The sequence below is a fragment of the Anopheles ziemanni genome, chromosome 2 (genome assembly GCF_943734765.1).
Source record: "Anopheles ziemanni chromosome 2, idAnoZiCoDA_A2_x.2, whole genome shotgun sequence".
NCBI lineage: Eukaryota > Metazoa > Arthropoda > Insecta > Diptera > Culicidae > Anopheles > Anopheles ziemanni.
Genome location: NC_080705.1, coordinates 74,031,597 through 74,058,268, shown reverse-complemented (window position 1 = coordinate 74,058,268; position 26,672 = coordinate 74,031,597). Strand labels below are relative to the sequence as shown.

The 26,672-nt window shown below is 45.7% G+C and overlaps 1 protein-coding gene across 3 annotated transcripts in view; it reads right to left on the bottom strand.

Annotated features, from left to right (window-relative positions):
- LOC131282417 (longitudinals lacking protein-like) overlaps positions 1-26,672 on the bottom strand; it is a 67,166-nt gene that overhangs the window by 19,764 nt on the left and 20,730 nt on the right. For 2 of the 3 annotated variants that reach the window (XM_058311878.1, XM_058311895.1), the window contains exons 2-6: positions 14,055-14,339; positions 13,624-13,923; positions 13,381-13,531; positions 12,056-12,748; positions 11,755-11,844 (exon numbers count right to left, since the gene is read on the bottom strand). In XM_058311878.1, coding sequence (XP_058167861.1) covers positions 11,755-11,844; positions 12,056-12,748; positions 13,381-13,531; positions 13,624-13,923; positions 14,055-14,228 — 1,408 coding nt within the window. In that variant the 5' untranslated portion in view covers positions 14,229-14,339. Of the gene's footprint in view, positions 1-11,754; positions 11,845-12,055; positions 12,749-13,380; positions 13,532-13,623; positions 13,924-14,054; positions 14,340-19,604; positions 19,960-26,672 lie in introns of those variants that run through there. The other variant, XM_058311887.1, reaches the window with a different exon arrangement.

Sequence of the window (26,672 nt, the reverse complement as noted above, 5' to 3'; positions counted from 1 at the left end):
ACAAAAGCAAGTGTACTCCTAAGGACACACCTTTCTTTAAAACACACTTTTCGCGCGCCTCTGTGCTTCCACCATAAATGTCCATGCGTATAAACCACGAAAAATATTACACTCCTGGCAAACGTACGCCCTGAAGAAATGAGGAAGGAGAGCTGCAATGTCTCCCCACCGCCGTGACACAAGGAATTTGATTTGAGCTCAATCACAACCTCGCGATCATTTTACACATCCGAAGGACGCAGCACCCAACAAACGCACCTCCGCGGGGAACTTGTAAATAGAGGCAAAATTTGCATAAATCGGCGCCTATTGCAGCAGCTTTTGCTGTGCCCGTAACGCGAAATTTACGATAAGTGCACACGATCATTTGGGATATCAATTGCGCGGCATAATGCTGACTCTAGCTGTACTGACCACTGGAAGGATTGGTCAAGGCGCCGAGAGCCTCAAATTGTAAGCTCATTATCATTGCATGCGCCGCGCGTGTAGAAGAAAACGAAATCTATTTGAAAACCCGCACCACTTGGCTTCAGAGGATCACGATTCCAAAATCCATCGATTACCAGCCACAAATGAGGGCGCTTATAAATGTCAATCTTCATAAATTTGACTCCATAATGTCAAACCTGCGATTGTCAGTGATTGTAATAAATATTCCTAGGACCGAATCAACTAGTCGATCGTCGATCCGGGGAAGATAACTTGGAAGCACGAAGCGTTTCTATTTTAAACTCTTGTCCAATCACATCCACTTGGAATGCTATGACGTTCAGCGTGAAACAGTGGGAAAAGTTTGCATATTTTAAACATTTGTCATGGAATGAAATATGTGCAGGCAATAAATTTTAAACTGCATCACTGTGAGAGTTGCTAACAACGACCTGTCCCACGAAAATACTATTTTTATGATTTTATCAAACCAGTGCACAAAACTGAACTATTAACTAGCTCGTTTCTGCTTGCAAATGAAAACTGACAACTTTTGTCCAACATAAACATTCCTCTTGCTAAAACCTGACATCATTCAGCTAATGAATTTATAATTTTTCTGGCTTGCACTGAAGCCGCAAAGGTTGAATTCTAACTGAATGTAAACTCCCACATTTTATTCCCTCCTCCATGGAAACATGTGCGATGTTTCGTTTTTTGTATTGCCTTGCCATATCAAGTAATCAATCGAATATACTTACACTTTTCCATTCCTTCCTCAACGTTTCTGAAGCGGGTTTCTCGTTCTATGTCTTTCCAATAACGCATCGACCGACCGGCAAAGATCTTTCCATACCAAATGCGATCATCGAGTGAGCGGAGAGAGAAACCGAAACCGTCGTGGTTTTGTCACAGTCAAAAGTCGGTCAAAACGTCGTCAATCTCGAATGTGATTTCTTGCCAGTCGTCTAAACTTCGTCCGTGTCTTACATGGACAGATAAAGCAGAACACAATCATCAGAAACGATTATGTATAAGTGGAACATCTCTATACGAAACAAATGAAAATATCTGAACATTCAAAATGTAGATCGTGTAATGCTGCAAAATCGCAGTTAAAAAGTGTAACTTCTATTCCAACAAACATAAAAGGACGTTTTTGAACAAAAATCAGTCGTAATGAAATAATAAAAAATGTAGCAATAAAAATACGTTTCATTTTTTCAAACATATCACGGGATATAATTTTGTGACATTCAAACAACCTGTTTTCTTCGACGTTGAATTCGAGAGACAGTTTCCATCCTAAATAATTCCACCAGTTAAATAAGTTTGTCCAGTACATGTGTCGATAGATACTTGTCCGTGTTTTTGGAAGTTTTTGAATGTCAGTTGAGGATGACAATTCAACAATAGGATAGGTAAAATTGAAAGGGGACGATGTTAACATAAGGGATAGGAGGAAAAAAGGACGGTGGTAAAGGGATAGGCTGAAATGCATGATTGTGGTGGAATATAAATGCATCCAGGGATGGTATCTTCTATCCTAACCATAAAGATATTCTTCCTCCGCAACGATACTATTGCAATGGAGGAAATATACTTACCTGCCAACGATGAACTACCTGACACACACATAACTACACCGCTTCCCACACACCACACCGATCTCCATCCGACGATCCAGAAGATGTCCTCGCCTCTCGCCGGGTGGAAGCAAATCCCCCAAAGGTGGAATGGAAGTGGTGTTATCATAAGACTAAAAGGGGGCTAATTCTCCATACCGTTACTCTTTTTTTCTGGTTAGCAAAAAAAAATTGCTACGCGATGTTTGTTTGAAGTATAAAAACATTACCCAAGGACTGCCACCACATTGGGGGCTCGTTATTGCACCGTTTTGCTTGATGTCAAAATTTCGCATACAAAAAGCCACAACGGAAATTGATGCCATTGCAAGGGCAAAATGATGGACAAACGGCCATTAACCTTTCCGACACCTTGTCAAAAGCTTCGTCAAGGAAAACAAGGAAGGAAGGAAGAAAAAAGAGTGTATAGTGCATTAAATCGTTAATCCAAGACATGAAACCTACTCGGAGTGCATCAGCAAGATGATGATGATGATGATGGTGATTCAAATGCACCAAACAAAATATTCCACACGAGATCTTCTTACTTACTTGCCAAACTTTTCGGTTACCTTTGGAGGATGGGAGCGAGGAAACGTATAGCCTTCTCCTCGACCCTCCCCCTCCCTGTATTGATTTATTAAAAATCATTATGTTACGATGCCAGAACAAGAGGCTTGTGAATAATATAATGAAAGAAAATATCATCTTCTCTTAGCGCGGGAGTAAAGAGTAACGAATGAAGAATTAGCGTTCGACCTCAAAAAGTCTTCCTCAAACGCTCGTGATACACCCTTCGATTCGCACCTTCCCCGAATTACTTACCATATACGATTGCGTCCACATCGGCGAGGAACGGCGAAGAGTGCTGCTGGAAACCTTTACCTCACTGCAAATCCATCGATTTGCAGCTACAAAACCAACCATACGAAGCGCAGATGATGACAGGAACAGGTGGGTGGGTGTGTTGTTCTGGGGGTGTATGGATGTGTGGTGCTTGATGTGCTGCAACTCGACGACCGGAGATGATGCTGGATGCAGTTGAACGACCCCTGGAGCTTCCGCCAACGTTGCACAACAAACGATGCACAAACCAATCACGTCTCACTGACACAGAAGGGAACTCACTTGATGATGCACTTGATATACACACTGCCCGAAAAGCACTTGCGCGTAAAGAGAACACAACGAAATATTTCCAATACACTCACAACCGGAACACACGTCGATACACGCACCACACAAGAAACACTGAATAAGGCGCACGAGAAGAACGAATGCACTGATATATGAACACTGGACAAAGAAAACAAAATATCGCGGATTGACAGGACTTCGGCATCGGAACGAACGCAGCAGCTTCCCCGAGAGAGTATGCAAATTTGACTGAATTTTAAAGAAAATGAATTCTCAGAAGGAGAATCAAAAACTGCATCGGCATAGCAGAAGAGGAGGAGCGTTATGCTGCAAACAATTGATGATGGAAGGAAGGAGGGTTTTTTTTCACTCATTTGAAGCGCGCGCGAATTTATTGATCACGGTTTTTGACAGCGACAACCCCCCAAACCTCCTTCTCATCCCCAAAACCCCTTATATGGGCATCTCTCGGAGAGCTACGTTTCGCGAACGGAAATGAAGAGACAAACGATTACAATACAATATATCGGCAAGACACATAATACACACAACGAAAAACATAAGTAAAAAACAACGATGTCGGGGGGGGAATGACGGAAGACGAACCGGTTCCTTTCGTTTTTTTTTTCTTGGGCACCCCCTATCCGGTTTTGACATTTTGACAGATTTGACAGCTACGAACACGCATACACCCCGGACGATTCGCGATTACGGGGTGGTTCTTCAATTTCAATTTATACTATACACATGGGGGACAAGAAAGAGGAGGAAGTAACAGATAGTAGAAGACAGCGACGACCGGGGAGTAAAAAAGTGGGAAAAAGGAAAACGTGTGGAAGAATGAATAAAATAAATCGAAAATATCGAAAGGACACACCAGCCAGCGTTTGTTGGTGAAAGGGAGGGAAAGGGAAGCGACGCAATAGAAGGGATATACATCCCAAGACACAAGATACGAGGAGATTCGATCAGAGAGAAGTGATGAGATTGTTGCGGTTTTTAAATGTGATTTCTCTCGTGTTTTTTTATATTTCTCTCTTTTTATGATGTGCAAAAATTAACTCATCAACTTTTTTTCGCATGCGAATAACTGCGTGTTCCTGCATGAAAAATGCAGTTCCGGGAAAAGGTAACCACGCACGCTAACAAAACAATAAAAAACGAACGCGTATGGAGGTCACACCCATAAAAGGATATTCACCCCTTTTACCAAAACACCGTTCATTGTGAAGTTACTCGCGAGTGAGAGAGAGAAAAACAAGCGAAACAAAATGAATATAAAGTGTGCAATGATGCTAACGAAACTGTTGGTGATTTTATAAATCGAAACTGCAACCAATTGCTTCCGCAACGACAAAAGTGTGCCACGAGATGTATTAATCAAAGAAATCGAAAGACTAAATGAAGGAGTAGATAACACGACACGAACGACAAACGACGCAGCGAAGGCGAAAGGTGTATAAAAAATGGAACAAAATCCAAAAACAAAAATCGGTCGTTGTTGTAAAATAAACAAAAACATGTTAAATCAATTAAATGCACAAAAAAGATAAAAAAAATCAGTAACATCATCATGCATGCACGCAGCAAGGATAAACAAACAAACAAAAAAAGGAAAAGCTAAACGACTAAAAGTAGTAACTAAACAAAAATGTGTTTTGTCATTTGTCGCGGACGAAATTGAGATTTGGGATTACTTGGGTAGATGCAGGAGTGTGGTGGTGGTGCATTTATGTTGCTGTGTGTACAAAACTAGTGACAGAAAGAGTTGGGAAACTGTGTGGAAAGAAACTGGGAAATATAGAACGGAAGGTCGAAATAAAAGAAAAAGTGACAATCCATCATAAACCCACCCGTAAATAAAAAAATTCAAGAGATTTAAAAAAAAACGTCATCCTTTCAGTGAGCTATCAGAAATTTTAAGTATCCGCTCGTTTGAGTCATGGTGCTTTTATACTAATCCCCCCCTTTGTTTGAACCGTACGGCACAAAGTAATGTCTCTTAGCACGAGTGATAATAACAGCCAGAGTCAAATCTTGCTTCTTACATACGAATACGGAGAGTTTCATAGCAGAAAAGATGAAGATGGGGGAAGAATTTTTTAATAATATTTAGCAGAGAAAGGTGAAGCGATGGTGAACGACGTGTAAAAGTGTGTATAATAATTTTGTCGGTGAATGATGAAAAATTTTTGAACACGTGAGAAATAGTAATGGGAAAGGAGAAAGGCGCACAGATACGCGCAAAAACGCACACTCACACACACACACACACACACACACACACACACACACACACACACACACACACACACACACACACACACACACACACACACACACACACACACACACACACACACACACACACACACGCACATACTGCACACAAAATCGTGTCATGGTGTTCCGGTTTTGATAAGTTCTAAGGGGGGGCGACGAGAATTGCAACACGTTTTGTTGTTGATAGGAAATTTAAAAAAAGGAATCGCAAGGAAACAAGGATTGTGTGCTTGAAGATAACAGGGAATGGTGGTAGTACATGATGGGAGTCCGGCGTGGGATTGAACAGGATATTTTAGATAGATAAAAAAACCAGGAAACAGAAGCGCAACACAATTCCGGTCAAGCAACAACGCCGCAGACACGACTCCTTCACGCAACACACAACAACGCCGCAGAGGGGGGAAGGAAAAGAAAGTAGAGTACGGCGATAGACCGGAAGAAACACGGTTGTGATGGCAACAGCGATTAAAAACGACAAACGCAAGCAACCTCCACCACCACTAGACACTAGAGCAATAGTAATATTATGGTAGAATCATCAGCTGTGCGGAAACAATCATGTTCTCACAATCAACATAAATAGGAGGAACGGGGGGGGGGCAGCAGGTGGGCGTCAGGCTGTTGCGCACCATAATTCCGTTCCAATCCACCAGCCGCATAACAGTGTGTGTGTGAGTGTGTTTAGCGTGTACGTATGTAGTTTAAGCAGCAAAAGCGGGCCCAGCCAGCCATAGCCCAGAACGCAAGAAATTTTTGTTGTTGGGGGTGGTGTGTGTGTTTGTGTCTCAACAATCAATAGACGCTCAAACAACACAGCATCTAGAGCTTCTCGCGCACATATCTCTTCTTATCGCGAGACGAAAAACGGGAGTTTAGTTTTAGTTTACTCTAGAGCGCGATGCGCATGAAAGTGAAGGAAAGGTGTTGTTGGGCGGTGTTTTGTGTGAAAGGGGGGGAGAGGTTGGCTGATTTTCGGAAGGCAACAACACACTGCACACAAACTCCAGGTTAAACCGAAAACTAATATGATAATGATGATGGTGATTGGTGGTTGGTGGGTACACAACAGCATAAGTAAACGGAAGGTGATAAAGCATTTATGGGTTGTAAACAGGAAGATAGAGATAGAGATAGAGAGATAGAGGGTTTGGCGTGGTAGGAAAATGCGGTAAAAGTAAGCACTTGATATTTAAAAACAAAATCGCAACAACATGGTTAAAAGGGAGCGGAAGGATATTGGGTGTTTGGGGAGTGGGTGAGGTGAGAGATTGAGATCCTTCACAAAACACAATTACAATTGTTTTACGAACTAAATATCGAATGCAGAGTAGAAAACAGAAAAAAATAACAAAACTAACTAAAACTAGACTAACTAGGGAGGATAGATAGATAGGGGATTTTGCACAATATCTACGAATTACCGATATTGCAAACAGCTTAAGGGTAAGATAATTGTCACAACACTACACAATCACCAAGTTGCAATATATAAAAAAACCCGTAGGCTCAATGTGTAACTAAAAACTATGTATAAATGTACTAAACGATTACGAAAAAAAAATAATGAGAGGTACACAATACAAGAAAAACAAGGGTATGGAGGTTGATCGGGTTCTGGTTATAAAGTTAACGTTGTGAATTCCCTTTTAGGCATTGCAAATGAAAAAAATTCGGAGGTTATGATGCCCTGGTAAAAACCATTTGTATGTAGTTCTTTTTTCCTTTTTCAACCAAATATAGCAGCGTAACGTGTAGAACAAGCAAGAGAAAACAACTGTGATGCCAAACGTTCCATGTAAAGTGCATTCATCATGTAAACACGATCATCCCTGGTGTAAGTTTCTTGTCTAGCCAATATTCATAACATTCTTCCTCCTTCTTCAGAAGGTGCCTCTCATGGGAATATAGAAACATTCAACACCACCTCTTGACAAGAAAGATGTTTTTTACCAGCCGACCTACAATTATATGCATAACACATTATTCATTTCATAAAGATATCATTTCGCACATATTAGTACGGTACACGGTTGGTGCTTCCATTTGCTTCTCCACCAGCAAGATGGTGGAGCAAAAACCATCAACGGATACCCGGGCACATTTTACTGTCCATCGGAACACGGCACAGAAAAGGATACCGGCCACTCCTCGTGTGAGTGTTCTCCTTTTAATTCTCCTCATCTTCTTCTCAACTCCATCGGCTAAAAATAACTACTCCTACAAGCAGCAAACCCTGTTGCTGCACTGTTGGAGAAAATCACGTCATCCAAGGAGGAGGAGGAGTTTGGCCAAGTTGCACACACCTCGGTGTGCCAAAAGTGCATTCCTGCCGACGGGCAACACACAATTTTAGAGCGCACGTCTCCGTGTGCAGAGTGAGTGTTGCCGGAACAGGGAGGGGGGAGGAATACACGAAAGGAAGTGGAAACGCATTCCCCCAAAAGGAAACTCGTCCATCTCCAGTACCCACAGGGACGCATTATTGTGTATGGGGGCCAGCGAATAATTGCATCCAAACACGCATCGGCGAGAGATTGAAGGTGAATTACCACAGCTTAAAGGACAGCGATAAAAAAGAAAAAAACAACAATGCTGCTGGGAAGGGTAGCAGTAATGTCACCACCGTTAAGACACACCTGTAGTAGCACACATTAACAACCACTAGGTGAGATGGAAAGAGAAACAAATAGACGATGGCGAGTGAATAATTGCACCACGCGAAAGAACGTCGTCGCTGCAGCGTGATGCAGCTCTTAAAAAGAATAAAGCTTTCCGCCGCCACTCCACCTCAAAGAAGCGAGAGTGGTGTTTCAAATTCCTTGCGGATGGTGGTACATATTCACATGTACCATCCGGACACCACAAGCATACGCGGTCACGCGTGCAGGTCATCGATGATGGACGTGTGCGGGGATTATAATAAGTAGCGCCGACAGAAGAGAAGAACCTCGCCAAGAAGCTCGTAAATCGTCACATTTTCAAAAGACAGGAGGGAATAAAACCAAGGGACGGTCGTCGTAAGTAACCAAAACAAGAATACAAGTTTCGCGCGTCCATTTCAACTCTCCCCATTCCCGCGGCTCCGGGCTCTTCTTCTCCTTCGACATCTTTGAATGTCGCGCATGTTCGTGGTGTATCTTTTTCATGTCGCCCACGCCTGCGCGCACCAACCGTCGATCGAGTGCAATAAACACACGACATGGACAAAGGGAAAACACACATACACGCCATAGGCCTGCAGGCGTTGCATATACCGGCCACTAAAAACCACCCGCCGCCGATCGGATTGACAACCATGACATGGTGGTGGTCGACGGTCTCGACCAAGGTAAAGCAGGAAAAACGACATGTTTTAACTGCCCAACCCAAAGTACCCCCCACCGTTACACAAACACCTCTATCCCCGGTCGCATCTTGGAGCGAGACAAGTACACGAAAAATTATTCGCGATTACCGCGCGCGCACACACACATCCACTGGTAGAATGCACCAGCAATAACCTCCAATGAGTGGAGGAGGAAAGTGGAGGGCCACTGCTGGCTGGCTGACTTTAGCGAAGGTTATTAACACCGCGTCATATTTTGTCGTCTCCTCCAACCGTTTCTTTTTGTATGGCCAATTTTGGTCAAGGTGCTTTTGGATGAGACACGTTTTGAATGCATGAAACGGCTCTGATCATCTATCGAGAAGCAACGTGCGACGATCGCAATCGCGTAGAAATGCGCCATCACTTGTCATAATGCACAACAAGAGCTTTTCATTTCGATATGTTCCTCTTTGGGCTTCGAATGAAAATAGAGACGCCGCTCCGAATGCCGTGGGAGGACATTAAACATGATTCTCAAGGCGCACCTGTGTCGGAGGTCATCTGGGGAGGAGGAATGTGCCGCAGTCGCATTGCTAAAAGTGCATCATCCAGTGACGCACGCACCGTAACAAGCTGACCTAAGCTAAAAGAAAAGAACACACGACCAAAAACATATTACAAATGGCAAAGAAAATAGCACAACGTGCACACCCACCCAAGCCAACCTTTGAACATGGCAAAAAAAAACGATCAACGCGCCCTCATACAAGGGAAACACGCCACACAATTAGCAGATCGCCTTCGTTACCATCGTCCGCTGATCGGAACTTCCAACAAAGCACACAACACACCCACGAAATGCATCTCACTCGCGATCATCGCGAAGAAAATATGACCGTCATTATTCGTACACATACTAGATGAGGACGACATAGAAACACGCCGTGTTCGCATGTCCTGCCCTTCCGCTCGATCATACTCTCTTGAAGGGGCGCGCGCAAGCCAACGCCATTAATATTCGACACCATCGTTTGCTGATTATATTTGGCTTCTTCTCAATCGGCCGATGATGCTGTCATGCCCAACACCGCGTGCGACGTCGCACGTTGACCTCAACCCTCCTCCCGCGGATCTACCAGGGCCAAGCCAAACAGCAACACACAAACGCGATCATACGGCATCGAGCCTTGTTTAAATTTCACTTCATAATTACGGATGCCGATGGTGCGCTAAAATTTAACTGGAGGGATAAATTAACCCATCCTTCCCCCTTGTGTACACAACCGCACACACTTCCTTCCCCACAGTGGGCCATAATTTCAAATTAAGGCTCACAGAAACCTCTCGCGCCTTTCCATCTTTTCACAATTGTCGTTCACAGAACGTTGCATTACGTGTGCATTAATTGATTTTCTCTTGCCTGCTTTTATACGCTTAACTACTACTATTGGAAAAAAGAGCGTTAGAAACAACAGGGAACGGGAGGCAGAGAGCCATTAGTTTAACGGGTGACGGTGAAAACACTTTGCTGATCGGTGGCGAGCGAAATGCGTTGAAACAAACATATTTTGCGACATTAACTCAATTTCTGTTATTGCAGTGAAATATATCTATATTTACAATTGTGCTCGCGTGATCCGGCCAGCAAGTGTTAAGTTTAAAAAAAGAGAATTTATTAGAAAGTAAAGCAGGGAAACTTGTTGCTAACATTGTTTCGACAAAGGAAAACGAAAACTATTTGTACACATTTTCTAGGCGGGATTGATTATTAATCATGTTTTAGTAGCATGATTTGGCTTTTGCTATATGTCTAGGGTTTTTTGCTTGTGTTGTATTGTGATTATACTTTTTTTCTTCTTTGGGTTGTTTTACGGTTTTAGACTTAAATTTGCAAGTAATAATAGTACAGGAAAAAAAATAACAAACAAACAAACTATGAGAGATAGAGAAAGAGGTAACAAAAATTTACATGTTTTTCGCTTTTGGAAAGAAATACGATCAATAAAACACTACCCACGGGCGCGGCACAACTAGGCAATAATATGGTAAAAAGCCCCTCCTCTTCCGTCTTCTCCCCTTCTCGCCAAGGATCCGAGAGGATCAAGACGCCTTAGATCCATGAAGAGAGGCGGAAAAGACGAGATGTGCGAAAGCAAACAGAACGAATACGCTAGAGAGAAAAGGGCACGCGATATGGTTGATGATTTTTTGTTTAGTTATTTTCAATAACCTTTTTTTCCTCGCGAATAATTAAAGTGATCTTTAAAGAAGGATCTTTATATGCTAATGTAATAAAATAAATGAAACTCCGAGCTTATTAAAGCCGCCTGTCACGGACTCAGCGGCAAGCAACAAAATATGGGTAATGGATCGTAAAGGATATGCAATTCTAACGACGAGTCGGCGTTGCATATTATCGTGTTGGTAATAAAATAACTTTTAACCGCGAATGTAAAGAAAGGCAGCAAACGAGGACACCGCCCTCCATCGCTGTGCGTCGTCGGCGGGAGATGGGCTTCGGGGGTTGACCCTACAACAACACGCGTGGTCATACTTTGAGGGAAATAATGCTGCTGCTTCTGACGCGGCCTTAAAGGCCACACAACATTCGTAAATAGAGAAACTTATTTTAACGATCGACGTTGATTTGACCCGCCTGTTTGTTCTTTTTTCCTTTTCCCTGCTTCATCTTGAACGACACACGCGCGCGCACGCGCGAATCATTACCGCGTGGATTACCATATCTTTATGAGTATATCTCTCTTTGCGCTCGCACTGCTCTTTTCTTTCTCGTCGGAAGAGAAGGGGGCACAAACACACGTGCGGTTGTGTGTATTGTAATGAAGATAATATGCTGGGGACGCGCGCGCCAGCTCATGATGTGTAATACCTCGCGCATATGCAGATAGTTGCGCGTTTTATGTATCGTAAATCTTGACCAATTTGAAGAAACGGAAAAAGCTCGCTTACCTTGTGCGTCTCGATGTTGTCCACCGACAGCGTCCTGAGCGGCAATAAACGCTTCGTTCTGTTCACGATCCAACGGCCATTGTGCATACCCTGTTGTGTTGTGTGGTGTTGTCCACGGCGTATTGAAGAGGTTTTTGTTTTTTGTTCATTTTAAAATAAGTCCCATCATAAATATCACCAGCATCATATATTTGTGTTGCACACAGGTTGCGTTGTCGGTACCGATGGGAATGGAAAAAAAGGACGAAAAACACTTCATTAGCAATCCTGAACAACCGCTTCTCCACGCCGTTGCACCTACCTTGACTAGATACATCGCCACCGTGGCTCGGTCCGGCTTGGTCCAGTTCGTCCATTAGTTCCTCGTCGTCCATCGTCAAGTCCTCAATATTTTCGTCCTGTCCGTCCTCATACTCGCTCTTCGGTTCGATCAGCAGGTCGCCGACGGTGGAGGTGGACGTCTTGTTGCCGCGTCGACCACCCTCCCGGTGGTGGCGGGCGCCCGACTTGACCGATGAGCCGCCATCGCCGTCGTGTTCGTTGTCCGTGAGCTCGTTGCCGTCGTCATGTTCGGTACCGGTAGCGACACTGCTCGGCCCACCGCACCGCTCCTCATCGTCCGAGGACTGGGCGGAGGCGGCAGCGGCGGCGGCGGCTGCCGCGGCCGCGATCTGCTGCTTCTGGAGCTGCAGCTTCATTAGCTCGGCGGCGGCGGCGGCCTGCTGGGCCGTTTCAGTCTTTTTGATGGCGGCGGCCGCGGTGACGGCGGCAGCAGACAGTACGTTCACGGCAGCATTGCTGCCCGCTGCTGCTGCTCCACTCGCCGCACCTCCACCGACCGCGGCTGACGAAGAGGACAGGGACGAGGCTCCGGCGCTGGCGGCCGCGGCTCCGGTGGCGCCACCGACAGCTGCGCCAGCCGTGGCCGCTCCAGCAGCACCCGAAGCGGTATGAATTGAATGTGATGAGGAATTTGAATGCTGGTCATGATTATCTGCAAAAGTCGGAAGGAGAAATAGATTCAATTAATAAATGGTAGAACACATTGCAATAAAAACATTCACCGGACAACAATATTAACAGCTCATAAACAGGAGGTGTTTCCCCCAACCTATGTAAGCTCTTCTTCATATTTGCACGAAGAATTCCGTTTTCTAGTCACAAGCTAGCAGAGCGAAAAAAACCCCTCATTATCATTATATCGATGCGACCGACGACATTGTCAAGAAATAAAATCCGATAAGAGAAGTAAGACCCGAATACGATTCATCATTTTACCACAGACTGGTTTTGTTGTATGTCTTAGCCGAGGACAATTAGTCATGACGCAAAAGGCTACAACAAGACGATCATTAACACCACGCGGGTTGTGTTGAAACAACGGAAAAGAGCGAGGCGTCGTAAAAAGAAGCATTGACATCAACTCAATCGGGGGAAATAAAAACAAAATTGCCAACCATCCCATTCCCCTTCTCTTTGGCTTGAGAAGAAGATATGACATCGGTCAAAAAGATTAGATACGGGAAGGTAAAGGGAACGAATCTTCTCGCACGCTCGGGGGAAGCGAACAGGAACCGACATGTTGCGCGCACTCTTTTGGGTGGGATGAGTACACTGTTTTCTTACCTATTAGTAGGTTGTTCGTATCTACACTCCTTCTGCGGACTTTTTTACGCTTCCTCGTTGGACTAGTGGAACCTTCTCGCGAACCGGACACGTCTGACTCCAGCAGCTCCGACTTTAAAGGCCTTTTGTTTTCAATCGTCAGACCTGATGCCTGCGGAAGTGGAAGGAAGAGGAAAAGCGTAACGCAGCGTTAGTGAAACGAGATCTTATGAGCCATCAGGCAGAGACGGGGCGCATCCTTACCTTGCTTGCAGGTACGGGAGGCTGTAGCGTTTTCGCGGAGGCGGAGGCGTCACTTTGCTTCTGCTGCTGAGTCTGCTGCTGCTGCTGATGGGCGGACGAGCCCGACGACGCGCTGCTGCGGTTGTCGGACAGACCCTTGATCTGCAGCGACTCGGCTGCCTTCAGCAGCGCGGCCAGCTGGTCCTGGGAGATGTTCACCTCACCCCGGTACATGTAGTCCATCATGGCGCGCAGCTCTTGAAATTTCACATCTTTGAGTATGAAAATTGGGTGTTTGTCGTACTGTTGTGAGAGTAGGGTCTGTCGGGGAAGGGGAGAGAAAACATGTAAATCATTAGTTCTCATTCATTCAAATTATTACAAATGCATCTTGATTCGTGAATCTGAATCTGAGTAATCCAACTCGTACTGCATCGTTTTGCTCAACTTACCGCAAAGTAGGGACTGCAGGCCGAGAGAACAACTTTGTGTGCCTTCAGGAATTTTCCTTCGGCCGCCAATGTGCAATCGACCAGGGTGCCATTCTCCAGCAGTGTGTCGAACACCGAGATGAGTGTACTCTGGTGATTGTTCCATCGGAGACAGAACTGCTGATCATCGTCCATGGTGTTTTCTCTGTCTCGAGACCAATGGACTGCGTTGTGTATTTTTTTATTTTCCGTTCACTAGATATTGTGGTGCGTCAGATTTTGTTGTCTTGTTTAATCTTGTCGGTTCTGTAAAAAATATTGAAAAATGACATTTAATTGATTTGTTCACAAGGGTTTGGGGTTAGAGTATTTTCTCCACTTATGTAGGGCGATCGTTACGTGATGGGAACCTATTCCTCCAATATTCAATTTATCCTGTCAAATCATCAGTATCCCCCCATCAACTCGTACAATAATGTGGGCCCAGGACATTTGCATCTACAGCATATGTGAAAGATTTAAGAGTCCATCGCAAACCATTTTTTTTTTATGTGGCACGACATCCCTTAGTGGGACAAGGCCTCTCTCCGAAGAGAGTTTGTGTGACCGAAAGACGGTATATTATAGATCGGTGGTCAGCCGTTCGTAATACCGGAGGGTGCCAGACTCGAGATTCGATCCCACACCTGTGGTGTGGTGTTTCCTCGCGCTACCGCTGCGCCATGGGCACCCCCCTTCCATCGCAAACCATACACACAAGTAAATGAACGTCAATCATTTTTGCCATTTTCCTTCCATTCCAATCACTCATTCTTTGTCCCATTCATGACAAGCGTACCAGTGTAGAACAATAAATTATGGTTGAGGTAAGAAAAAAAAAAACAGTACGATCCTCAGAGGCCCAACCAAACCCCAAAATGAGGCTAATGAATAATGCCGCGAGCGATTATAACAAAAAAAAATGAATCGGCTTGCACAAAATTACCGAGGAAAAGTCAACCAAACCTGAAAGGGTTTTACACATCGTAACACATGGAATATTGAAGTTACGCTGGTGTGTTTCTAGAAAGAGGATCCCCACACGTGCGGTAGAAGGTATTTGCAATGGAAACAACAATGGCCCAGCTGAAGGGGCGGCAGGTAATGTGGTAGGGCACGTACTGACACAAATACAAATATGCGGGGTCAAGACGGCGCGCGGTGGGCGGTAAAAGAAAACGGAATAAAATACAGTCAAAACATGGTGAACGAAACCGACAAGAAAAATAAAAACCCCGCCTAAGAAGTGTGCGAGTCCAGATTTGTGCGTTCACCATATCATCGTGTGTATGTATTCTTCCGTCGATAAATGATGACGCTAAAGTTCGCCTTCTTCAAGACATTGCGGTTGGCTTTGTTGTGTGCGTGCGAATGAAACGAAAGCTTGAAAATATTTACGTGTGACCCACATAAAGGTATTTGATCCGAGGAGATATGGCGCGCAGCGGTGACGAAGAAACCACCCATCATCATCATCATCATCGTCATGAACGCCGTGTTTGGTGGACCCGCGTATGTTTTGTATCGCGCCACCACACACGAAACCACGAAACGCGACACCATCATCATCATCATCAGCGAGGGACAAAAAAGAAAGACCACAAACCAGAGGTTCATCATTGTCCTACGACCGGTGAAAGGTGTTGTAGCGGAAGGGTGGATCGTTTGTTTTTTTTTACTTTTGGATCAACCTTGCAAAAACGAGATAAAAACTAGCAGACACATCGAAAATCAACCCCGGAACAGGTAAAGAAACAAACAGAACTACAACAGCGAGAGAGATAATCATAATTATCGCGGCGAATCGAACCATTCATTTCGCGTTTACCTTACGGAACAAAGGAAAGGAAAAATCGGCCACACATTTTCGAAGCCACCCCACACCACAGCCAAGCACATTCCACACACCTCTTTCGGTGTCTTTCTTTCCGCTCCTCGTGTAGACCCCTTCATCGGGCTAAGACGATCCATTCCAAATTCGTTAACTCGAAGAAATTCCAACCTTCGAACGTACTCACACACATACGCATACGAAAATACCTCCAGGAGCTCCAAAGAGTTCGTGGCGATCACGTGGAATTTGATTCATAGCCTCAGGCGATATATTTGCCGAAGTGAAGGAAATATCATTCGAACGAACATCGTGTGGCTGCTCCTGCTGATCAAACTACGGCAGGAACTGTTCCAGTTATCATTGAACAAACACACAACATCATGTTGCGACATTGGGGCACTTTTTTCTAATCTTGTGAAATAACTCATTCAACGTAAAACCTACAATGAGTACGAAAGAAATCATAATCGATCGCTTCCACAATCAATGCCGTGGAAGCGGTGTAACCGATCGATAAGAAAAGTTGGTTTTATTAGGGTCGTCGTTGCCTTCATCCTCTGTTATGTACGAAGAAATACACAGTATTGAAATTCATTCATGACTGGTTAAAAACAATTCCGCTTTCGTAGTTATTGGGAAAAGGGGAACCAAATTATAGTAAACTATTGGGCCCCCCGGGGTGTTTTTTTTCAGTAAAATTTCCATTTAATTTTTCGGTTTCTGTTGTTGGCCCCGTCTGCTGTTCGCACTCAAAAGCAACAACAAAAACAACATGAATGATCAACACGATTCCGCGTAAAAGAACCGTACGGACTCAGATGGTTCCGCGTTCTTCGTTCCGCAGCAAAATAGCAATGAATGGATCTATATCTACAGAAACCAGCAGGTTTGCCTTTTGAGGCCTTTTTTAATGAACTTCAAGTACAAAATGATCTTTAAAAATACAAACCTGTTTCGCAAAAAATGCTCGTGTTTGCAAAGTTTTCGTAAATTCTTTTTTGTAGTGAAAGCGAACGCGCTGGAGATCGTTCGGGAAGGAAAAACAGGGTTCTTCATCCACGAAGGCAATGCGACGAAAGCAAATGTGAAAAAACATTCAATCGACGGTCGCTCGCTTTCTCTCTCAAGCCAACAAAAAAATGGTAGAACATAAAAATCTCGCGCGGACAAGCTTAGCTGCGCGTCTCAGACGACAAGACACAGACGACAATCATGGGGAAAACCACAAGAAGGAAGAAAAATGGCGACCCACTTAGTGGACTACGAAAAAAAAATAAGCCAAATGAAAAGAGGGAAAAACGTTAAGCACCATCAGCGTGAGCAGGGGGTAGTATCACACGCAGCAGAACGACGACACAAAAAGCACCGATTGAGATGTATTTTCCCCAGGAAGCCCCGCCAGTTGGGGGTCGGGCGCGAGTAAGATCGACACTGGTGCGAAGAAACAAGCAAAGTAAAATGGCAGCAGGCGCATCGAGAGCGACAGAGCGAGGGAAAACCTGAACCGTAGGCGCCATATTGCGCGCCTTTCGAGAACTTCTAGAACGACAAAACGAAGGGTTGTTGGTTCTAGCGGAGCGACCTTTTTCCCTTAGCACGATCGATAGTGAAGTAGTGATGGTGTAACCACCAGACACACCACGCTCCGTGTGCACTACCGATGTTTCATGCCTTGTGAAATTCTCGATCATAAAAAAGGAAAACGAAACGCCTTTGCTGGCGCCGTGAGAGCACCAGTAGCCTAGTAGTACATACTACTCCTATATGATGGCGTACCTGTAAACTCACACACACGATTGAACGACTGATTCGATGCTCGATCGTACTTTTCCAACCGAGTTAAACATCGCGCTATCGATACACATAAGTTTTACAAAACGCGGGACCATGAGTCAAGGGGACTGGCATTCCTGTTTCAATACCTTTTGCTCCTCTACCTTTCTCTCCGCGTGTGTGTGGATCTTCAAGAGAGTGAAAACCACCAACAAGAAAATATGGCGACTCTGATTCTCGAATTGGATCTTCCTTCGATTCGCGCCTCGAATACTACACAGAACACCATCCGGTCCAATTGTGTGAGAACAGCACTAGGGAAATATGAACCTCGCGACATCTACCATCGCTGCCGACGGTTACACGTCGCGACGACGATTATTAAAGCCTACATCGCAGACAAGAGGGAAAAACACATCGGAACGGTAGCGAAACGACGTCAATTTTTCAAGCTTATTCTCCCCTTCGGTTAGTAGCATATATCAACAGCCCACCACACTGCGAGCGCCACATTTTACGAAAAGCACACTGCTGGGGAGCGGAAGAGAAGCAGGCGGCTATCGGCGGAGGGTTGTTTTTTATGTTGCTGTTCTCTTTTTACTGCTCAACGTTCTTTCTTCCTCCTCATTCAACCGCATGTGCTCGGTACGACGAGTCTCTTTAACCCTCGCGGCACAAGCTCATTCAAGCTACGGCACACAGAAGCGCACACACCATACACGAAAAACATAGGAAGGGTCGCGAGAAAGGGATCCCGCGGAAGGGAGACACAAACACACACTCAGGACAAATATGTACACGATGCTTGCATTTTCCATCGCATCATCATCGTTCCTTGCAAGACACACGCGCTATTTTTCTTCGACTCTTTCGCTCCTTAGGTCCACACTGTGATGTTCGTTCTCTTGGAAATTCTACTACCAAACAAGCGTACGACGGTAGGAGTTATATGAAGCGACAATACTCGCGTTGTTCTCGGTCACGGGTAGTGCGTGCGTTTGATCGCCGCCATCGTGTTTTTGTGGGACAAATACAATATCCAATGATTCCTTCAAAACGCTCGAACACTGGTTGTAGCAAAATCTCTCCAGGGGGTACTGACGGGTACTATATGACGTTTTCACACGCTGATTTCACCAGCATATCTCATATTCCAAACACCACCATCCACTGCATTCGACAACACAATAAAACTGATATAAACGAAAATGGATGCTGCAATAGCAAACCAAACCACACCACACAGTTTTTGAAGTTGTCAAACAGCGTGGGCGATGTTAATCCCGTTTGCAGTCTTTCACTCCACCATTTGACAATCGATCGTACTGAGAAGACATTTAAAACCGACGGTAAAGAAGGCTACATTTCCAAGGGACAACACAAAAGCGCACAACTTTCGTACCCGCGAGCCCCATGGCATACAACACCCTCAATTCGTCAAGTGATAAAACCATTTCATTCTAAAACGTGCTTCCACCGAACAATTTCTGACTTCCGCCATTCAACTTTACAACACCACAGCAGCCCGCAAGCCAACTAGATCAGAACTTTTCTCCCTTTACCCCGCCGCAACACAGCTTGATAGGGCCACCACACACCGGACAATAAAGCATGATGGAAGCAATCACACACCACTTGAGCACGGCCAGCACGTCCCCGGAGTGTGCTTGGATGTGACCCCCTAGCGGTGCGCGTGCTTATTACAATTGCGATGATGATCGCGCGTCCATCCGTCGAGGGACATCATCACATTGGGCCGCAGGGCAGGAAAAAGTCAACGGCGAGGGCTGACAAGACATATTGCATACAGAAACATAAAACACCATCCCCATTGCTTTTTTCTAGCGGTTCACCATCGCACGGGAAAATCAACCCCCAACATGGATAAGTTGCGAAGAAAACGAAATGGCACAGTGAAACTTTACCTCACACATTAAGTATCGCATCTGATCGTCGCTTGGCCGTTTGGTACGGGGAAACAAACTGAGGTTGGTGGTTTTGCGTCGCGCGTAGGAATGAGAGAAAATGTGCGGTATTTCCAAAATTTTGCTGCTTTTCCTTTTCTTTATTGGCACTCTTCACGCTGCACACAACACACACAGTAGGCGCGTACTATTGAATACACTCTTTCTCACTCACTGTCTCGCTCGCTCTCAAGCGGCTGTGCTTTATCTTTTTGCTGCTTTTTTCTGCTTTTATGCTTCTCTGACAGTGCGCCACTTCTCACGCACGCCGCATCCGAGGCCGTAACCACGAACCAAGCGACACGATTTGATCGACGCGCCGATGGCAACTGAAAGCTGTCCGCCGAAAACTCGACGGAAAAGCGTACCCGAGCGTTACTCTCGCGGGCACAAACACACACACGCATGCAACCTCCCGCAGAGAACGAGAGAAAATTAAAGAGTGAGAGCGATTATTCTGAAAAGCGTGAGAAAGAGCGAGTGAGACAGCGTGATCGGCGGAAAAGCAAGAGCCGCACACTCTCTCACACTTCCCTCGGCGACGGATCGGTGTGCGGCAAACGGTACTACTACTAACGAATTCTCTCCGTTCCGTTCGAACGACCAATACCATCGCAAGCTCCGCACACACCTAAACGACCCACGACCTCGACCGGATGGGGCGAGAAGTCGAGAACATGGACGTCGTCGTCTTCGTCGAAAGGAGGAAAAGTGAAGCAGGAGAAAATAATAAAAACGATCTCACTAAAAGCCACTAGCAACGCGACCGTCGCTGTTTGGCAGAGGCTGGCAAAAGTGTGCGCATAAACACACACAGAAAAACACACATACAGCATCCATATCCTCCATCATCGCCGATCTAGCAAGTACCCACGGCGTGCGTACGTGCCGTGGGCTAGGCATAGTGTTTTGCGCTTTAGAATTGCCGGAAAAATGAATAACGCACGCATAACAAAATTCTCACCTTTGACACACCACAAAATCATAGGCCCTTTTGGACCAAAGAACGCGCCCTGCCGGACGAGGGGCACACGCACGTACCTAAGTACACTACCTGCGCCTCACCCCGTCTTCCCACGTTTTTGTGACCAAAAGCGACGGGCTTGAACTTTTTTTACATGAAAATTGCCATCATAGGGGACACCTCAGCCCGTAACAAGTACGGCAAGTTTCCCGATAATGTGAGTGTGCGTGTGTGTACGTAATGGAGAGCATTGATGAAGCTGGGGACGGACGCTTCCCGAGGAAAAATAGGGTGATCATTCGATGTCGTAGTGCACCAAATCTCCCTCGCTGTTTGAGGTTAGGGCTTTTCAATTTACGCCAGCCCGAACTAGGAGAGCATTTGGCTGGCCAGTTGTGGCTGGTACGTTTGAACCGCTAACCCCCAGGCAGAAAGAAAAACCAATGCCACACGCTGCACATTTTCCCGAGTTGCGTTTTGTGCCATAGCTCGGCGCAGTACAAGGAAGTGTGCCTCTGTTCCTTTTCCTTGCGGACACACGCACACCACAGCGCTAAAGGCTCACGCATACCAATGAGCCGTTGCAAAGATCTACACGTATCCCTGGGCTTATCCATCGTTGGGACACCTTTTCTCTCCTATTGGATCGAATATTGTCCGTGAAGGTTGAACGATTTTCAGTAATTTATGTTGAACAAACGCGAGTTAATTCGAAATAAAGTTGGATTGATTCATTCATTCAACTAATCACATCGACAAGGACTCGACATCAATTGTAAGCGATCATCATCATTTTCGTGCTCCTAAGAACACAATACAAAATGTCAGATGAGAGGACTTTTAGATGTATTTTGTAAAGCTTGCAAAGAAAGAGAGAGAAAGAGCGAATCGTTCCTGTATAAAATACAATTATGCATACCAAGGCTTCACAGGGTAAGGTAAATGTTATTACAAAAACTCTCCCCACTAATCGAAACGATCGCCATGACAGTGATGATGGATGATGGATATGGTCGATCTAATGCCCAAGAGAGGCACGCATACATCCACGTACAGCAGTTAGCACCGAAAAACAAGAATCCACATCGCTCCGAGGACACATACCACTCTCTCCCAGCCTCTTTCCCCCCCCTCCAGTGTAGACTTTACTCTGGTGGTTCTGGACTGTTCCCCCTTTGTTCCACGAAACTTTCCGTTGATGATGACGGACACCGGCGTCAGATCCAAGGGTTTGCTCCAACACACATACATGGGGGAAAAAGGAAACCCCCGTTCTCCCCGTTCTCCCCGTTCTACTCCGCGTATCCGTTCGCACGGTGGAAGGTGAGCGGGAGAGAGAGAGAAGGAGGCTGCCATTATAAACACATCCCTTGACGCCTTTTAGTTTCCGACTTGTGAATAGCGGTTGAATATCCTCCCAGGATTTGTCCTTTCAAAAAGCTCGCAGAAGAAGCTATCTGTGGATCGCTGATGGTAAAATGTTGAAATGACTTTCCAAGCAAAAAGGATACTACAAGAAAAAGGTTCACGAAGTTTGACATTTTGGTACTCGCGTCGATCATACACAGTGGGGTTTTAAGCTTTCGTCATGATCAATAAACCCTCTCTGTCATTAAAACCCCTATATTTCCGAAGCCCAACAATGGCGGCTTCCGATGATTCATCCTTTAGCGATCCTTTGGTACGAAATTGTGTTCCTCCCCCCAACCTCTACCAAGTCCAGGTTTCTCCAAGAGCGAAACAAAGGAGAGAAAAGGGAAAACGCGAGCGTTTTGTATGTATGTGTCAGCAGCACCACAGCCGGAAGATGTTGATGATGACGACGGCGGCGACGGCGACGGCGACGATGATGATGATGATCTCGCACGCCATTTTCTTTTACCGAGAGGAAAAGAACCTGCGTTTTACTAACACAACTACTACTAGTAGCTACCCCGCGCCAGGGCAAGCCATCCGCGGGCAGGTAGTACACAACGCTTGCCACACCACCACAGCTGCGATGAGGCTGCTGCGGTGGTGCTCCATCGCGGATGGCCTCGGCGGGCGAACACGCGGGGTGGGATTTGTGTGCAAAGGGAAAAGGAAAACGACAAAAAAAAACCAACAAGTGAGCATTTGTGAAGCTCTCCACATACAGGAGGAACACCGCGCGCGGTCATAAAATGTGCCTCGAGAATGCCAACGAGTCAAGTCAAACCCTGCTGCCTTTTGCCTGCATGGGTCGCCTTAAAAAGCACTTTATTATTGGACGTCGCGGGGAGGTTGATTTGTCTTTACTGTCCTTTAGTTGTTGTTGTTGTTGCTGGTGTTGTTGTTTTGAGTGTTGCTGTTGTTATGCCGCTTTTCTACCTTTTTCGTTTTTCATGTTTTTGGGGCCACCACACACCGCGAACGCTCGTTTCCGAGCCGCGCTTATGATTCTCTATTTTTCCTCGTCGCGCGCTTACCGCGCTGCTTCTACCCTACCTCCCCCCGGCCCGCGCGCACATTTTGGCAGAGCGTTTTTCCTTTCCCTGGCTCCCTCTCGAAGCAGGAGGAGGTTGTAAGGTTGTGCTGCGGGGCGCCGTGGGTTCCAGAATATACCGCCACCCCCCGGCCCCGCTTCGCGATCACCATCCACCAATGGGGTCGCGGCGCGTATGTGTGTGTGTTTGTGTGTGGAGGTTGGAAGTTGGTTGATTTTTGCTGCGTGGGACGATGCTATTTTAGGTTTTATGATGCCTTCACATAAAGGCGCAACCTTTTCACAAAACATGTAGCGCGCACACGAGAGACACCCTTGGAACCGCGCTTGCTATAGTACATTCGCGGCCGGCTGTTGAAGGGGGATGTTACAGGACGAAAGGGAAGAGGGGGATACGAGATGGAGGAAAAAGGTCGAGAAAGATCCCCACTTCCAATTCGCCCAACTGGACACAACACGCCGATGATTGATGATTGGTATATGCCGTCCGGATTTTGAATCCAATATAATAATCATTTAGTGATCTCGTACGGTTTTACTTGCCCAGTGCAAATACTCAACAGGACACAATGTTGTTGTCGAGTATTTTTCCACCGGATGTGACTAAAACCTCCAGCGAACCAAAGAAGAGAGAGTCAAGCATATACAAGTGAAGCACCCAAAATATACACCATTATAAGACCTCCCATAGGCGAAAATATGATCTCCATCTTCACTCCATCCGGGGCCAACATATAGAGTCTGTCGTTTACCCGCGTGCGTGTATGGGTTTATGTTTTGGGGCAGCTGGCGGCTCTCGCCGATAATAATATTTAAACGAAATCTGTCCACGCACTACCTGCGCCCTTTTCCCATATTTCCTTTTTCTTTCGACCCCGACACGACCGATGACGACCGCCCAAAACTTTGGGAAAGGAAATGTGAAACTCGATATGGGACACCCTGGTGCGTGTGTGCGTGTGTGTAGCTACCAAGGTTCGTTTTTTCACTGTTTGCGGTGGTGGATCACATACTAAAACTCGAAAAACTGATCGAAATTCAGTAGGAGCAGGAAGGGAAATCGCGACACGCCTGGGAGGGAAAAAGGAAAGCAAAGAAGATCGTCAACAGAAACTAAAAAAGGAAAAAACATTCACATAAGCCTTACAGTGGCCATTGAAAACCCCAACCGTAGGAAGCGCATTTTCTTCCCTCGCTCACGAAACGGTAAGGAGTCGACGGGAGGAAAGCGATGAGGATCCAATGCGAAGAGAGGGAGGAAAACGAATGATAAAGAAGGAGCCAGCAATAGGCAGGAGAGAAGATGGTTTTCTTGGAAAGAACACACCCGAGCCTCGATGGAAAACACGTCTCGTACGCGATGATGGCGATGATGATGCTTCGAAGCGATCTCCCCGGTCGGAAATTTCGGGAACAGACCACTGCGCCCGGATCAGGGAGTGGGCAACGCAAAAGGAAAACGGTCAAAGAAGAAAGCAAAAAGGGGAAAAAAACGACGAAGGCAAAGCACAAAGCAGCAGCAGCCTCTCGAAAAACCGTGGTGCCACTTTTTAGTATACGAACCCCGCGCGTCGCCGCCGTCGAGATGGAAAACGAAGAAAAGAAGGAAAAAAATGGAACCCACAAAAACCGTCCGTACGTACGTAGGAGAGGATTCAAAAATAAAACGCAACAGCACACAAAAAATGCTACTCCACATATGCCGGGTAGGGGGGGAGAGAGTGACGGTGGGCGGTTAGAAGTGAAAGAAACCCACTCGCCGACAAGTTTTCTTACATTCGGCAAAGGAAACAAGGGATGACACACACTAAAAAGCACACGGAAAACCGCAAATCTACATATCGTTAGTCTCTCTCTCTTTCTTCCCCCTTCTCTCCTTCGTGGGTCTTACGTGTCGAAAAGCACTAAAAAAGTTTAAAAAAAAGGAAAAACCCCTCCTTTTCTTTCCGGCACCGTCTACACGCACATCTTATTTCGATTCCTTTTCCCCATCATCATCATCGTCGTCAGCTACAGGCGGGTGGCTGTGGTTTTGTCTTATCTTGTCTTTACCCAAATGAGGGAAGGAAGAAAATAAAACAAACCGGCACACAGTGGGTCAAAGCGGGTGCACTTTGCTGGACGTTTCGTAAAACGAATTTGGGAAAAACTAGTGTCTAGAGTAGGCTTACCCAAGAAGGATGTTGTTGTTGGGAAATCATACCATGTTTGGTTTTGTTCAGTGAACAAACACTTCAAAGCGAGAAATATTTTAAACATAATGCTTTTGCAACAAACAAATTTTCGATTGCCACATTGTACAAAACAATACAAATTGTTTTGCAATAAATATGAAACCAATAACAACCAACAAAATGCGAATGAAAGGAAGGAATGAAAAAAACCGGCTGGAAAAGACACAACGTTTCGAAAAAAAGCTCAAAACTTGGAAAATAAGCACGGAAAAATACACCACAAAACGACGGGCGGCAAAGCAGCAGTATAAAGTGTGGCCGGAAAAAGGGGCTGCGTGCACGACGAGACCGAAATCGGTCCGTAAGGCAACGAACATTAAATCCAGACACGGACACACACTGCCTCTACGCCACAACGGAAAGAAGCTGCTTCATTTGCTTTCCTCTTCAACGATCGCGCGAGCGAAAAACGCAAGGCGAAAAAGGAACAAATGACAGATATTTAAGCTGGCATGCAGCAGCGGAAGGAGAAGGAACCGGAGAGATAGTAGTGCAGCAGCAACTTGACACACAGGCAGAGGAAAAGCGGGGTGTAGTGTGTGTCAAAATGGAAAAATTTTACCACCAGCCCAACAAAAAACGGTGGACGGACCTCAGCGCGACCCAGCAGCGCGCGGGTGAAGAAGTGAAAGAGTGGAGAAGATGACAACAATACGGGGAGGAGGGTGAAAGGGGACACCAACAAGGAAAAAAAACCCGCTCAAGCTAAGCGTGTTGTGTTCGTCCAAAAAATCAACACACGAACCAACGGAAACCTGCCCTGTTGCGCGAGCGCGCGCCCACGTCAAGCGCCTTTTTCTTCGGGCCCCCCGAGGGTGTGACAAAAGATAAAAAAAATGCACGAAAGAAAAATCAAGAAACAAAAAAAAACCCGGCACCAACTGGAACCCGGTTGAAGGAGGCGAAAAATCGACGGACGCCCAAAACGGACGAACCATAATATTGCAAGAGATTTGGGACTCGAGAGAGTTGGGATCTTGGGACCACCACGGCCCGCCCCCTCCAACCCCCTTCCTTCCCTTCCGTGCGGCCTGGAGCGACTGAGGTTAAGAGATGCTGTGTGTGGGTTGATCTTTTCTTCCAAGATCGGGAACGAATTTCGGGGTGGGAGGGGGAGGGAGAGTGAGAAAAAAAAGAGAGAACGAACTACCTGCAAAGATCGATCGATCTCGTACGAATGCTTTTTCTTTTCCTCTTCCATTCTTTTCCTTTCCTTTCTCTTCCTTCCTTCTTCCCCGGATTTTTCGGTTAACACCATTCCGTGGAAGAAAAATGAGTTTGTCTTTTCTTTTTCCCAAAAGCAAACACACACACACAAACACAAATTATTCCCGTAAGCACACCCCGTTTTCCGAGTGGACTCTCCT